At 38.6% G+C, this 17,183-nt stretch overlaps 1 protein-coding gene across 2 annotated transcripts in view; it reads left to right on the top strand.

The window, feature by feature from the left end:
* sema3c (sema domain, immunoglobulin domain (Ig), short basic domain, secreted, (semaphorin) 3C) overlaps positions 1–13,391 on the top strand; it is a 171,232-nt gene extending 157,841 nt beyond the window's left edge. For both annotated transcript variants that reach the window (XM_060842840.1, XM_060842839.1), the window contains exons 17-18: positions 2,281–2,411; positions 11,355–13,391. In XM_060842840.1, the coding sequence (XP_060698823.1) occupies positions 2,281–2,411; positions 11,355–11,774 (551 nt within the window). In that variant the 3' untranslated portion in view covers positions 11,775–13,391. The remainder of the gene's footprint in view (positions 1–2,280; positions 2,412–11,354) is intronic.
* The last annotated feature ends 3,792 nt before the right edge of the window (positions 13,392–17,183 follow it).

Genomic DNA, 17,183 nt, shown 5'->3' with positions numbered 1-17,183 from the left:
TAAAAATCACACAACATCAGGTTATAGTCCTACAAGGTTATTTGGGAGTACTAGCTTTCAGACCTCTGCTCCTTCATCAGGTAGCTGATGAATGCAGTGCTGCAAAAGCTAGTACTCCCAAATAAACCTGTTGGACTATAACCTGGTGTTGTGCATTTTTTTTAACTTTAAAATCTTAACTAATTGTTTTGCCTTTCTGTCATATCTTTATTTCTTCCTCTTAATTTGCTGTGAAAAATCCCAGGAAACCTCTTGATAAAACACTATATGATGAACTTTGTCAGTCTCGCCTGATGAGTAACTGTACTACTGATGTAGGAGAATTGAGTACTCTGACTTGCCTGTTCCCACAGATGCGTGTTGCATGTTGGTTGACATACAAAGCTTTAGCAACCAATGACTCCAAAGATTAATGTGTTTTTTTGAATGATAAAAATGTCTCAAACTGTTGAATGAATATATGGACATCCACACTTGCAAATTATCAGCCAGCAGTAGGCCATTCACCCCTCTAGAATGCTCTAGAATTTAATGGCTGATCTAATTGTAGGCTGAAATTCACATTGCTACCCACCTCCAATAACTTTAGATTTCTGACTAACGAAAAAGTCAATCTCCTGCTGCTTAACAAAATTAAATGACTCTTTCTTCCTTGTTTTCTGGAGAAGTGTCTTCCAAAGATTTTCAGCCATCTCCATCTTAAATGAACAAGACCCTTTATCCCCCACAACTTGTAGTCTCTTCCACAAGGGTAACATATTATGAGCATCCATTGTGTCAATTAGCATGCACTGTGTCAAATCCCCTGAGGATCTTGTACAGTTTTGGAAGATCCCATCTCATTCTTTTAAGTTCTAAGGGTGGCATGGTAGCACGGTGGTTAGCACTGCTGCCTCAAAGCACCAGGGCCTGGGTTCAATTCCCGCCTTGGACAACTGTTTGTGTGGAGTTTGCACATTCTCCCCGTGTCTGTGTGGGTTTCTTCTGGGTGGTCTGGTTTCCTCCCATAGCCAAAACATGTGTAATTCAAGTGACCATGCCAAATTGCCTGTAGTGTTAGGTGCAGTAGTCAGGGGTAGGCGAATAGGTCTGCGTGGGTTACTTTTGAGAATGTTAGAGTAGACTTGTTGGGCCGAAGGGCCTGTTTTCATACTGTAGGTAATCTAATCAGATGCAGGTCCAGGTTGTCCAATCTTTTCTCGCATGATAACACTATCCCAACCCTCCCCACACCAACTCCAAACAAGTCATCAGTCAAATGAACCTTCTCTGAACTGGAAGTAAAGCATTTACAACTTTGCTTAAATAAGGAGACCAAAACTGTACACAGTATTCCTAACACAAGCTAACATAAAAAAAAATTAGTCTGAAGTTTATTAAAATAAGTTTAAATATTTGCAGAAAAGTAATCACTGCTACATTTTCTAATGGAAAGAATTCAATGCATCTTTCAGGAGATGTCATGTGTCCTTTCATTTTACTTCACATTTTTATGTTGCTTTGCCAAGTTAGTTTCTAAACACCTGAAGGTGGTTAAGCACAGATGAAAGCTTCTTTGGGGCACTGATTTACAATTGCATTATGTAACATTCTGAAATTCTATTTGCTTCAAATAAGTAAAATAAAAATATTAACTCTGGTGGTGTACCAAATGAGGGAGAAATCCTTATTTTGTTGGTTCTTCTGTAAAACCTGATGTTAAACACAATCAATAGCATTGGCATTAATAAGGTATAATAATATGCATACAATCTTAAAATGTGTACACATTACAGATTGATTGGAGACCAAGATATACAATTACAGTTAATAATTATTTTTAATTTTAATGAAACTGGTGCCATAACAGTGGAGAGAACTGCATTAAAGATCCCATTTACAGTGATAGCAGTCACACTGAATCTACTCATTGACATGGTTTTAAATTAATTGTGCATTTTGTTTATATTCTCAAGTTTCAACCAATAAGCAATCTACATTATAAATAGATTGCAGGGTATTGTTCTATTGGATGCAAATTATATTCTACTATCGCATTACTAAATATTTTCATTTGTTTGGTAGCTGGTTGACCCATTCATTAAAATGCCTATTGGATCATTTTACTTCCTAGTATCCTCCTTTTAGTGCATAGTCTGAAACACTGAATTCTGTTCCACACATGTAGGAAGTCATAATATTGAGACAATTAAATATAATTAAAGTTTGTTTTGATTCTGGCTTCATGTTTAAAATAATATGCATTATTATATATTGTTAAAATATATGCATTCATTTCAGCATACAGAAATGCAGCAGAAACTGTGCAATATGGAGTGAAAAACAGCACAGCTTTCCTTGAATGTACACCAAAGTCACCCCAAGCTTCAGTTAAATGGTTGACGCAAAAAGCCAATGACAGAAGAAAGGAGGTTTGTAATCTTATAATTACATTGCAATTCTTTTAGAAATGTGTAGAATTAATTTCTAGTGTTTGACTATATAGAGTTTTACTGCAAAGGAAGACTCCATTAAACTTATTAATACTCATTTGTAAAATAAAATTACCACAATCAAATTGATCGAACAACAGTTTCAATAAAAGGCCTTGAAGTTAGCAATCCTTACTCCACATCATTTAACTGATGGCCCGGGCACTGGAAAGATCAGGACACAAATCTTTCAAAGATCCACCCATCTCACATTGGTTATTGCACAGCACTGTTCTCATCCACCAACTTGGATGATTCACTCTGTCAGAGTTGGAAAGAGCACCTATAGTACGTGAGCAGGACCAAATGGTGGTGGCACCATCCCGGGACAGAAAGTGGAGTCTTTGATCCAAACATACCTCAACTGCAGGAGCCTTGGATTCTTATTTTACAGTGTCTGGCTTTTGACTTGAGCTTATTAACTAGCATAAATGCTTCAAGCGTGTCTTTAAAACATGAAAGAAAGTTTGCATAGTATATTGGAGAAACTCTCTAAATTCACTCTCTGCTCACATCATGGTAGCAATGTATAAACAAGCATGCATTGTGGAAAAAGTGACAATGTTATGTATATCTGGAATGAAGTTGCTGCAAATGAAGAGAAAGAGCATAGGTGTACTTTAAATTTCAAAATTTTACTTGGACCTTTTTAAACCCTGGGGCTCCACTTTACAAATCATTCTCACTTGCAAATTAGTTGGGATAGGAAATCCTGATGGCAGGCTTACATTCTTTACTGGTGACCAATAATTTGTTCCCATGTGAGTTCCTATTTTTTCAGAAGGAAAGCCAAACAATAAAAATACTATGAGAGGAGGCATGGATAAGGCAGGATCTTAAGAAGGTGCACTGACCTCAGTTAGTCCCACATGGTTCCATAAAGGATGAATGAAACAATAGACAGAAGTTGGCAGCCAAACCATGTCCCAAACAGCTGACAGTCCTCACTGAAGCATTACAAGACCTGAAACAGTGATACATGACCACATAAACCACAGGAGACTTGGACTAAAGAGCAGCAAATCTCCACCACATTGACTGCCATCACAGAGAAACACCATAAACGGATATAGGATTCAGCACAGGAAGATACCATACATGAGCCAGACACTGTAAAATAGGAATCCAAGGCTCCTGCAGTTGAGGTATGTCTGGATCAGAGACTCCACTTTCTGTCCCGGGATGGTGCCACCACCATTTGGTCCTGCTCACGTACTATAGGTGCTCTTTTCAACTCTGAAAGAGTGAATCATACAAATCATATCATACAAAGAAACAGTAAAGGCACATTCACTTCAGATGAAATGATAATCAAATAGATTTTGTTTCAATGTATAGTTTTGAATAGTTTTTTTGGAAAGAGGTATATGAAGGAGGGAGATAAATGAATGAGGTGTACCTATTGTAGTTGAAGCTCTATGTTTCAGAATAGACAGCATGGTATTTATGTGACCACCAAATTGCATTTAATAGGGGGAGGGTTTTGATCCAGGGCCTAGTTCTGTTTTATCATAAAAACCATTTTCAATCAATAATCGATTTAACTTTCTATTTAATTCGCCTTCAACCATTTGTAATTCCACTTCCATTCCTGTCATAGGCATGCATTAATGGCATACATCCTTCTCATAATGAAGCTGTAGTAAATAAACAGAAGACTTAGATGATACTAAAACTTTTCTGGTGATTAAGAGAAGACTACCTGTTCTTTTTAAAAAGTAGAATCCTTGCTTACATTCTGTTTTCAGAAGTGGCATTGTCTGACCCTTGTGTGTCATATATGGTAACTTGCCACAAATCTGTACTTATTACATTTCGTTCTGGAAGTAGACTGCCTCATTATCTAAGGGATTTAAAATGGAATAGATCATTATGTATTCCTCAGTTAACAGCTACACTTCTGACCTTATGCAAGGGAAAGAATATAAAAGAATTACATATTTTAGGTTTGGAGACAACAGTACATTGAGATCATTTAAAGAGAGGTGCATTACTGTGTAAAATATCTGGGGTAGAACTAGTGTGGGTGCAGTCTCTTGTTTATTAATGGTATTTAGTAAATCTTTTATGAAAAGGACAGAAATTAAGCTTGACATGAAATATGAGGAAGAAATAAATTTAGAAACTTCAGAGGATTTGAAGTTTACCAAATTTAGACATGATTGTATCCTCGTAACGAAACTTGACATTTCTCTTCACTCTGAGACAAATATTAATGCTATTGGATAATAAAATCCTAAACAAAAAGCAATTTGCTTTTATGTAAACAATTTGTTCACCCTACTTGTCAACGATTTAGAATCTTACCTCAGAGGAACTATAACAACAGTTTGCTTTATTGATTCACGTGGTGGAAGCTCCATGTTATGGGTATAAAATTAAATACGACAATGGGTTCATACTTTCTGTAATGTAGAAGAATTCAAGATGATATCTTTGAGCCAGATAGATGCTGAGAAGTGGTTTCACCTCGGTAGACAGTTGGGGAAAGTGGAGTTGATGTAGAAGATCAGCCAAGCTTCTCTGAATGGTGGTGCATGTCTGAAGAAGCCGTGTGACATAGTCTTAATCCAATTCTTATATCCTCTTGCTGAGGTCACTTTTTTCAACTACTGCAGAGCTGTCACTGCCATGGTATATGTGCAATAATACTATTTGATGAAGGGATACCACTTGGTTATAGCCAGCCATGTGAAATATGAGTGAAAAGATTGGTCTATTCAGACAACCCCAGGTAGCTATACAAAGATATTATATCTCCCTTTTCTTCTCCTCAAACTACCATTCTTCTAATTCTGAAGAAAACCTGTTCAAGGAGAGTATTTAACTGTCCAGCTAGTCTGAATTTGCAAAGTTAAAGATTTGGAAAGAGTTGTAGTTTGTTTTGTTAAAGGTAGATGTCTTGTAGATCATCCAACATCTGATGTTCTGTTCAAAACCTTCAATCACTTGTGTTTATTTTGTGGACAATGTTATCTCTGTTAGAATTATAGAATCCCTATAGTGTGAAAAGAGGCTGTTCAGCCCATCAGTTATGCACTGACCCTCTGAAGAGCATTCCACCCAGAGCCAGCCCCATACCCTATCCCCATAACCCCACATTAGGCACAGTTAAGCCACCTAGCTAACACATCCCTGGACACTATCAGCAATTTAGCATAACCAATCTACCTAACCAGCACACAATTGGACAGTGGAGGGAAACTGGAGCAATCAGAGGAAACCCACATATACACAGGGAGAATGAGTAAACTCCACACAGACAGTCACCCAAGACTGAAATTGATCCCAATCCCTTGCGCTGTGAGGCAGCATTGCTCACTACTGAGCCATGGTGCCATCCTGATATTAGAGCAGACACATTTATTTTTTGTTGCAGTATCTTGAATCTTCAAACAGTGCTTGTCCCTTCTTAATGACGTCTTTCCTGGAGCTGAATGCACCATCTTCTTCAGCTTATGTCAGTGAGCCTTAGTCCTGAATGCACCTGTAGGTCTGTGTTGAAGTAGGTAATTTTATAAACTTCCCATTCATTCAGTGACTGGATGATTAGTAAAATAAACTTGTTGACTTCCTCAGTTGTGTTACCTGATGATTCCCCCTTGTTTGATGTGGCTCCTTTTTGGTTGTTGGAGAGTCTTTGTTGGGGGAGAAAAGAATGTAGTAAATGTAATTAAGTAAATAAATAAATGACAGTAATAGTTTTCAGGAAAAAAGACATGTGGTGAGGGGAAAGGTATATGGGTCTGAAAGGGTTAATCCCTGTGAGCGCAAGAAGCACAACCATGGTAGCACGAGCTCTTTGTGGAAGGGTATGGCAAATTTTGTGGGAGATAGAATTAAGGCCAGAGCCTCCATAACAATCTTATAGCAATGCAGAGACTATTCTTGTAACCTGTAAAATAGTTTCAGAGAAACAATAAATTGCATCTTATTTACTTTATATAACTCTTCATGTAAGAACTTAGATGATACAGATGGCAACACACACAGCAGAATCTGGGTCTGAACTCATTGCTCTTGAGACAAGCATAAATAAGCAACAAACCCATCTGCTTTTTCTCCTTTTGAAAAATCCTCTCTCTTGCTTAAATAGAGAGCTTCCAAAATAATGCCTAAAATAATTAGCGTGCTTGAGAAATGTTCTCTGTTGCTATCGTTAAGCTAGCAGCTGTCAGCAAGACTTTTGTAGGAAAAGAATTGTGGAAAAATACATCTCAAATCCCAGTAGCAACTAATTCACCAAGGATAATGCGGGAGCAGATTTACACAGATGCCGAAATGTTTGAAGCAGTAGCTAACAATAAAACTTGTCTTTTAGACCCTCAATTCCCACAGGCCAGAGCGGAAAATCCTAGCAGCACCCACTTAGTATGGGCAAGCAACAGAAATTTATTGAGCAAGTGGAAAATACCACAGCCTTCTGTGAGGCCAGATTTATAGGAGATTGCAGGATATCTTATGCAATACCTTGTGAAATCTCAAAATGTATAAAATCATTCACCTTAGCAAATTACATTTCTCATGATTGACCTGACTGGCTGTGTGGAATGAAATAGCTACAAGAATTACTGAGTTGGTCACATCATAATTTATTTTCCATGAACTTTTTAGAAATCCTTAATTTTTAATAAGTACTCCAATATACTGGCTCTCAATATCTCAAGGAGAAGGTGATAACTGTGTCTGCTTCATGTTAAGGTAATGAATGAAGTTGCACTAACAGGTGATGTTGGTATGTTCGATAACAAGTTATTTTATAGAAGATGGAGTTTAATGTGGGAAAATGTCAACTCATCTGCTTTGGCAGAAAGAAATAGAAAAACAGCATTTTATTTAAATAGAGAGAGATGACAGAACTTTGTGATATAGAAGGTTCCGATTGTCTTGGAATCTGACCCACAACAAGTTACGATGCAGGTACAGCAAATAACTAGGATGGCAAATGAAAGGTTGTTGTTTATTGCGAGGGGATTAAAATACAAAGCTCAGGATGTTTTGCCATATTTGTATGAGGCATTAGTAAGATTGCATCTGGAGTAATGTGTTCAGTTTAGCCTTAATTGAGAAAAGATTTAATAGCATTAGAAGCAGAAGAGAACGTTCACTCAACTAATTCCTAGGCTGAAAGGATTATCTTATGTAGAAAGATGAAACAGGTTGGACCAATATCAATTGGGTTTAGAATAATTAGAGGTGATCTTATTGAAATACATAAAACCCTGAAGGAATTTAACTGGGTAAATGCTGAAAGGATCTTTCCCCTTGTGAGAGACTAAAACCAAAGCATACAGTTTAAAAATAAATTGTCCCCCACTTAAGATAAAGATTGTTTTATTTTCTCCAAGGAAGTCTCTCTGAGATTGACAAATTTTCTTTCATGAAGATTGGTGGAGGCAGGATCATTGAATCTTTTTAAGGCAGAGGAAGATAGATTCTTGACTAATAAGGGAGTCAGAGTTATTGGAGGTGGAAAGGGAGGTAATGTCAAGGCTACAACCAGATCAGTCATGCTTTTGTTAAATCACAGAGCAGGTTCAAGGGGCCAAATGGCAAGCTCCTCTTAATTTGTGTATTTGTATTAACAAGGAAAAAAAAAGTCAATAGTTTCTTCAGTTTTCAGATGCAACTCTTTACACCCACCTTAGACTTCACTGTTAGTGCCTGCATGAAGATTCTTTTAAATGCCGGGGAAGTGTTCACAGATGCTGCATGTTGTTGCTGTATCTGTTAATGCAATTAATATTGTTCTTCTATTAAAAGTTCCAAAAAATGGAAGAAAAAAGATTCACCTAAGCATTTTAGATGTGCTGTTTTCCCTTTAGTTAAATGAAGGAGGTCTATTATCAATGACACAGAGTCTTACAGCACGGAAACAGACCCTATGGTCCAACCAGTTCATAACGATCATAATCCCACACTAAGCTAGTCCCACCTGCCTGATCCTGGCCCATATCCTTCCAAATCTTTTCTATTCATGTACTTATCCAAATGTGGTTTAAATGTTGTAAATATACCCACATCCACCACTTCCTTATTCCACATGCAAACCACTCTCTGTGTAAAACAATTTGCCCTCATATATTTTCTAAATCTCTCTCCACTCACCTTAAAAATGTGCCCCCTAGTCTTGAAATCCCACATCCTCAGGAAAAGATAACTGCCATTAACACTATCTATACCCCTCATTATTTTATAAACTTCTATAATGTCACCTCTTAACCTCCTATACTCCAGTGAAAGAGCCCCAACATATCCAGCCTTTCTTTATATTTCAAACCTTCCATACCCAGCAATATCTGATAAATCTCTTTTTTCCAGAATCCCTACAGTGTGGACGCAGGCCATTCAGCCCAACACTTCCACACTGACTCTCTGAAGAGTAACCCACCCAGACCCATTCTTCTACCCTATTACTCTACGTTTATCCCTGACTAATGCACCTGACTTACACATCCTTGAACACTATGGGAAATTTAGTATGACCAATTCACCTAATCTGCACATCATTGGATTGTGGGAAGAAACTGGAGCACCCAGAGGAAACCCATGCAGACATAGGGAGAATGTGCAAACTCCATACAGTTGCCCGAGGCTGGTATCGAACCAGGTCCACTGTGAGGCAGCAGTGCTAACCACTGAGCCACCATGCCATCTTTTGAACCCTCTCCAGCTTAATAATATATTTCCTAAGAGTCATGTACAGCCTCAACATGACTTCCCAACAGGACTTCCCAACTCATGTGCTCCAAGGACTGAGCAAGGAAAGCAAGTGAGCCAAGTGCCATTTTAACCACCCTGTTGATATGTGATGCAAACTTCAAAAAATTGTGTACCTGAACCCCTAGGTCTCTCTGTTCTGCAACACCACCCAAGGCGCTACCATTAATTGTAAAATCCCTACCCTTGTTTGTTGAACCAAAACACAATACTTATCATTTATCTAGATTGAACTCCATCTGCTAATTTTCAGCCCATTGACATATTTGATCAAGACCCTTTTGTAATCTTAGAAAACCTTCTTCACTGTCTAACTGTATAAAATGCTGTTCTCCTCCCTCTCAAAATGGTCCACATCCACTTGTTCCAGAAAAAACCTAACAAAGTGTGGGAGATGCTGAACAGCAACTCCCTTCCCTCACATCCAGACTGATAGCAGTTTGCAATGTATTGTCCCAATACCTTCCCACATCTACATTCCCATCTATTTTCTCAAGACATTCCTTAGAACTCACTTTTTAAATCTGATTTGCCATTTTTCTTAATGTTTAAATTGTTTGACATTGATTTTTTTGCTTCTGTGGAGCAAATTAGCAGGGTTATTTCAAATTAAAGACATTTTATAAATGGAGGTTATTGGTGCTGGGAATGATTTGTTCATGAGAACGTATTCAGGTGTTTGTACATTGTTTTAAGGTGCGCATGTAAAAATTGATTTGTGACAGAATTCAGGTAGCGTAGCTCTATCAATCTTGTTTTTGATTGAGAAAACATGCTGATCATCTTGATTAGCATAATATATTAAGCAACTTAATTAAAGGTATTTCTGAATTAGGCAAATGTTTGGACGATCTAAAACAAAACCATCTGCTAACAGTCGTGGCAACTTTTGTAATGTATAAAACCTCTATAAATCCATGCTCAGATTATGAACAAAATCATGCCAGTTAGCTTTAAGTGCTATTTGTCTGCTTTCCACCTGAATAATGGGAAACCAGAAAAAAACAAGTGAAGAAAGAATCTTGGCCACCCTTGGATACTAAACGCCTACGAGATGTAAATTACAGATGGACATATAGCTGGGCAGGTGAGAGCTGCTAGTTGATCACCTGTTGGATATTATGGGGAATAACTGAGTGTACACAGTGCTCCTTCCTGATCTGTCATGTCTTTACTCAAAGCCCAAAGTCATTCAGACCCTCTCCACAGACCCAGAATTCATTCATGAACATCTCTCACCCACTTTGCTCTCTTCTCCACCTCACTGTCCATTGATTATTGACGCAGTTCCAGAACTCAAACGTCTACCTGCCCCCAGCTCCCCGAATTGGAGGAGTGTAGCTTTCAGTCAATGTTTATGATTGTAAAAAGGACAGCAATAAGACTTGTACGACTCACAATTGCACATGCACCAAAAACCATTCAACCTGAGAAAGTCAGGGGAGGAAGGAATTCTGTTTTACAAAGTGCCACAGGTGGCAATTGGAAACAGCTCCTGTCTTGTCCTAAAATGTACTGTTTCCATAATACTTTAGGCAGGAAATACCACTCTATGGACTGCTGGACTCCTTTTGACTGTTATTGAAAAATGAAGGAGGAAACGTTTTATAATGAACTGAGAGCATTATTTCAGAAGAGAGAAATCAAAGTGTGTTCTGCTGTGAAAATTACAATATTTGTTCATTTACTCTTTTGCAAAGGGAATAAAGAAATTTAAACACTCCTGCACAAAAAAAGTACAAATATTATCCTTTTATTTGTTAGAATGCAATTACTTTTTATTATGGCTTTTTTTCTCATTTTCCTCATTTCCCTTGTTTCCTGCTATCATGTTTGAGAAAGTGGGTTAATAACCAGTTCCCAAGTTCCATGAATAGACTGTGGTCTGGTCCACAGGAGAGGCATGAGAGTAGGTCAAGGTATTTCCCATCACTACTAGAATTTCCCACTTCTCCACCAGTCTGAATCCAGGTCCCATAAGCTATATCATTGGGGCTGGCAGGACAATGCATTCCAGGATGGGCACGTGTTTTTCCAGAGAACTTCTGTTATTTTAAATTTGTTTGTGAAATGTTGGCATCACTGGCTGGGCCAATGCTCTAAATGAAAAAGCACCACCTTAAGCCACACAACCATGTAAAACAGGTGCCTGTTTCCTCACAGGTAAAGCAAGATGAAAGAATTCTAGTGACCGAGCATGGCCTACTGATTCGTTCTGTACAAAATGTTGACCGAGGGCTTTACCACTGCATTGCTACAGAGAACAACTTCAAAAGCACAGTGGTGAAAATCAAGCTGAAAGTTGTGGATCCAGACCAAGTTACCCCTATAATCAACAAAGGGACGTCCTGGACCTGGGGAGCTGCACATAGTCTGAGTGGTGTGCAACTTCTTCACAAGGACTTGGTAGGACTATTTAGTTACTCCGAAATGCAAGCGATCAATAAGTACTGCAAGGAGAGTTGGCATCAGCAAAGACAGACTGAGAAGGGGCAGTCAATCAGAATAGATCACCCAAAACTAAAGGCACTTATTGATAGACGAAAAAGTCGAAATAGAAGAAACCAGTTGCCTGGCACTTAAGAACTGTCTTATGTAATAATTATTTGATGGTATGAAACTATTTAATATGAACTGTACAAAATCCATCTGTAGTCACCTTGTTCATCTTTTTATCTTCACTCCAGAATTTAGCTGTACTTGGGAATGTCTGATCAATCTGTGATTAGCACAGCATTTTAAACTGTAATTTTTATGTGCTACGTAATATCTTCATCTTACGTAAAGTCCAGACATTCATTTAGATTTAATTCCTGTCTATTTGTAATAACTTGTAAGGAGGCCATTTTCTATTGGTCTGTTTTTAATAGTAAATAGTACTGGTTCAAACTTGTACTTACATTCTGTAAACTAAATCTGCTGTAAGCCTTTCATTTTTAACCCCACTTATATTTAGCTCTGTGCCAAGGCCGTGGGTTCCACAGGTCCACCCATATGACCAAGCAGGGTGGGGCCAAAGCATCTGGTTCACTCATGAGAAAATGTTAAATTAAGTGTGGTGTGGTACTACTTCAGTTCTAATGACCTGTGACTTCCCTTTTCTGGTAAGGGCCTGGAAGGTCAAAGGTAATATTGGACCTACACTTTAGTGTTATTTGTATTTCTATAAAATGAGGGTAATGCCATTTTAAGTGCAAAACCTTGAAACAGCATTATCTTAAGCTCTTCAGAATCCAATTCTGTAAATAACCATTAAATGTATTGCAATATATTGGAAAGTTGAGCTATTGAACTGTAGAAGGAGACATATGTCATGGAAATATGTTATCTGGAAAACTTCAAATTGCTCTGCAACAGAAATAAAGACAGAAAATATTGGAAATACACAACACATCTGTCAACATTTACAAGAAAATTTAAGAGTAGCATTTTGGGCAGATATCCTTCATCCAACTCCATTGAAAGATTTTTTTGAAAATGCTACACCTTTATCTGTCAGATATCAATTCTTCTCTTACGTCTTTGCAGTTTCTGTTTTTATTTCAGACTTTTACAATTTATGTTTTGCTTCTTACTGATACATGTCAAGAATATAAAAATCACCACTGCTCCTTGTAATGAAAATGATCTACAATAAAAATTGGAAAATATTGGGACATTCTAAAAGGAAATTATCACTGGGTGAATAATAGATTCTGAGACAAACTCCACTGAATGGCCCATCTATACATTGAATTTCAAGATTCATTGACTATTGTAGCTGAACACAACCCTGCAAGTCATCAGCAACTAAGACTGTCATAAATACTGTCTCCATCATTCCTATTAGGATTAAAACTACAGAACTAATAGATGAATGTTTCCTGAGATTTTATTGTAAATGAAATGTTTAAGATATTATTTGGTATGTTTAAGTGTTTTTTGGTATGCTGTTACATGTAGATTAAGTACAAAAGTTCTCAAATTTAAACATTTCTCTTCCACTTGCCAATGCAAATAGTTAGTTAATTTGAGTAGGAAGGATATCAAATATTAGTGTACAGTTTTTACTAACGTTAAATTGCTGGCAGGATGTTAGCAAATTAAAGAAATGGAGAACATGTTCCTAACAAAATGGCAGTTAAAGTATAGATGAAATATAGATTAAATACTTCTGCTGGACTAATTTATGTCAAGAAAACATGACACAATGTACTTTCATGGTGATGATAATAAACTTTCAGAGATACTTAACTTTTTCAAGTGCATGTCTTCTCTACTACAAGTGACATTCCATGTGATATGCTTTAACCTATTATTTGTTCTCATCTCCAGTTCTGGCAGTTTGGATTCAGTAACAAATTCAATCCAAATGATACCTAATGATGAGTCTGATCTTATCTAGTCCTAGTGTAGTGCACTTTTGTGGGAGTCAGTAGACAGGAGAAAGGAAGGGATTTTTCTCTCTGTTTCCTTAATTCAGTGAGGCCATTGGTGTTGTCTGTTCTGACTGAGTAGTACAGAGGGATGGACTGGCTGTCTATCTTTATTCACCCATCCCTAGTAAGTTGTAACAAGATTGATATGAAAAGGATCCTTTCTATTGTATATGTCTTCATTCCAAAACAAAGCAATTTATGTTTTAAAAGAAGCCAACTTAACCAGGCTTTCTTTAGTTGATGAAAGAATGAGTTTATTAGTTATTAAGCACAATGAAGAATGATGGTGGAAGGCATTACAGTCCCAATGGGCCGCTCTCTTGTTAGAGAGATAAGGCTCGTGCTGAGTTTAATCTGAGGCTCACCATGTCTCAGGGGAAGAGCAATGTTGAGAAGGAAAGACCTTTTTCATGTGACTTCAGGACCTGCAGAAATTGAACATGTGCATTACTCACAAGCCACCCAGCCAAATGAGCTAACTAACCCTCTAGTAATGGAGTACATGTATGGACAGAGTACGTGTATGTATCGTCCAAAAAAAAGGTTAAAGTAAAAAAATTATATGTGGATCAGTCTCTGAGTTCCACGAAAAGTAGACAATGGGGCATTATGGTCATGTGAGACCATTATCTCTGATGTGAAAAGGTAAACCATTGATTTTCAGATACTTGGCTTTGCAAATAAGCAAAAGGCCTGATTCATTTTGACTTTGGTTTTATTTGATTTCTGGCTGCCAACAAAGAGGGAAATACTTCGTTTTCATCGGCAGCACCAGGAAGGTGAGTTTTCTCAATTGTGACCCTCACTGCTCACACTGTTGCTGTCACTACTAATTCAGATGGCTGGATGGCTGGCTTGTGATGCAGAGTTAAACAGGCTCCATTCCCTCACTGGCTGAAGTCAGCCTGAAGGTCTCAACTTATGTAGTTGCTGAGGTGTGGTAATGCTCAGGTTGAACTCAACGTCAGTCATTTCTTTTTAATGAGAGAGCAGCCCGATGGCTCAATGGGACTATAGTGCACTTATGTAATGTCACGCACTAGTGTATACTGACCAGGATTGAAAGTAACTTTTAAACTATAGTTTTAAAAAGGGATAGTGCAAGCATGTCTCATGCCTCGAGTATTCTCCTTTCTCTCATTGTGTTCACGATTGACAAGGACTGTCAGGACATTACGGTTCAGTTTCCAGTGCTTTTCTCCCTTTTAAAGTCCTTCTCTTTTCAACTTTCTTGACACCCTTCTGAAGTGACATTCCAGGGTCTCCCTTGAGGCTCCACACAAATCATCCAGATAGTCACTGAATTAGATTAATTACAGTTTACATCCACAGTCAATATTTGGTGCTGTGTCCTTTCTTGAAAAAAATGGTGTAATTGAAAGCTCAATATGTCTATAGACATCATCGTGGAGGAAGGGGAGAACAGGCATTCAATTAAGTATTGACCCTTTCAGACCCATATACAACACAGTGCAGATCCAGAAACACTAACAAATATCATTTTCCCCTACAGGGGATTTCCTTTTGTTTCCAGTATTTTGGGTAAGAAATTTAGCTCATTATTGTTATTTTTGGGGTGGTATGAGTGTCCTCAAGTTAAAAATAGTATCTATGGTAGCCCCACATGAGGCAAGTCATAGTGGTTCCATGTGTTATATGGTGAGGCATCAGTGTACATGCAGTGACCATGTGTTCAGAAGAATCCACAGAAGCCAGTTCATGATGTCAGTCAATGTACAATGCTGATTTGATGTCAGTGATGCCATTTTTTTCAAAGGCTGAGAATCCAAGCAGGTCAAGTCAGCACACAACTTCATGATGATTTTAGGTTTGTCCATGTATAGGTTGTCATTAACTGCACACTGTGGGCGGCACGGTGGCACAGTGGTTAGCACTGCTGCCTCACAGCGCCTGAGACCTGGGTTCAATTCCCACCTCAGGCGACTGACTGTGTGGAGTTTGCACGTTCTCCCCGTGTCTGCGTGGGTTTCCTCCGGGTGCTCCGGTTTCCTCCCACAGTCCAAAGATGTACGGGTCAGGTGAATTGGCCATGCTAAATTGCACGCAGTGTTAGGTAAGGGGTAAATGTAGAGGTATGGGTGGGTTGCGCTTCGGCGGGTCGGTGTGGACTTGTTGGGCCGAAGGGCCTGTTTCCACACTGTAAGTAATCTAATCTAAAGTAATCTAATCTAAAACGTCAGTTTTCAGGCACTGCAATGTTAATTCTGCCTATCACTGGCACGAAAACGGATTTTACTCCATTTATATCTAGATAACGTGAGGTCATAGACTGTGTATCATGCAACGTTTGGAAACATCTATGATTTTTTCATGCAGTGACAGCTCACTATACCACCTACATTTGAATTACTGTGGCGCCTGGGTGATGAGCTATCTGCCGACCACACGATCTCAGTGTACAAGTGAAGAATGTAAGTGTAGATCATGCTTGTAATACAAGTTATGCTGCACATTAAAGGTAACCATTCATTTGAGGTTATCGATCATTTTTTTTTTAGATTACTTACAGTGTGGAAACAGGCCCTTCGGCCCAACAAGTCCACACCGACCCGCCGAAGCGCAACCCACCCATACCCCTACATTACCCCTTGCCTAACACTACGGGCAATTTAGCATGGCCAATTCACCTGACCCGCACATCTTTGGGCTGTGGGAGGAAACCGGAGCACCCGGAGGAAACCCACGCAGACACGGGGAGAACGTGCAAACTCCACACAGTCAGTCGCCTGAGTCGGGAATTGAACCCAGGTCTACAGGCGCTGTGAGGCAGCAGTGCTAACCACTGTGCCACCGTGCCGCCGATCATCTTTCAACACTCCTTCAAGATCTTGAAGCTTGACTTTCGGCATTGTTCTGGAGTGATTATAATAGATTTGGATTGATTCTGAAATGAAAGCTAATAACTTAGAATTGACAAATGTAGCTATAAGCATTTTCTCACAGCATGATGGGAAATTTGGGTAATGATGAAGGAATGATGGGATACATTTCAATTCCTGTGTGAATGTAGGTAAGAATGGAACTTGTAACAATTATCCATATCCACACAGACCATAGACATAAGGAAGCACTAATGCTTGTGTGGCTAAAGCAGACTGGCGGGGGTTGGGTTGAGGGGGGTGGGGGGGAATGGAGTGTCCTGCATTAATTTGAGAATTATAGACTATTATGAAACTTTTATATTTGCAGAGAGGCTGCCCTGATTAACCAGGTAAAGGTTGTACCCAACGCATGCTTGAATAAAGTCTATAATGATTGTACTGAAGACTCAAAATGGCTGTTTCCAAATCACCAGAACAGACCCTCACAGCTATCTGTTCCTATTGACTCTGTGGTTTATCATGACTCACTGAAGTAGTGTGCTGGAAATCAATCCCCACTAATCCCAGAGTTATCACAGAAGTTAAAGCTTTTAAAAGACACACGCAAAAATCCCCAACTAGTTAATTTTCAGACCCAGCTGACAGAAAGCACGGCCCATGTTTCTGTACTTAACAAGAATCATTATTTATTATAGGTAATTAGATTCTAGCTACAGCTAAATAATTACATT

This window comes from Hemiscyllium ocellatum, chromosome 23 (genome assembly GCF_020745735.1).
Source record: "Hemiscyllium ocellatum isolate sHemOce1 chromosome 23, sHemOce1.pat.X.cur, whole genome shotgun sequence".
NCBI lineage: Eukaryota > Metazoa > Chordata > Chondrichthyes > Orectolobiformes > Hemiscylliidae > Hemiscyllium > Hemiscyllium ocellatum.
The sequence above is the reverse complement of the archived record's forward strand: the minus strand, read 5'-3'. Positions and strand labels throughout refer to the sequence as shown.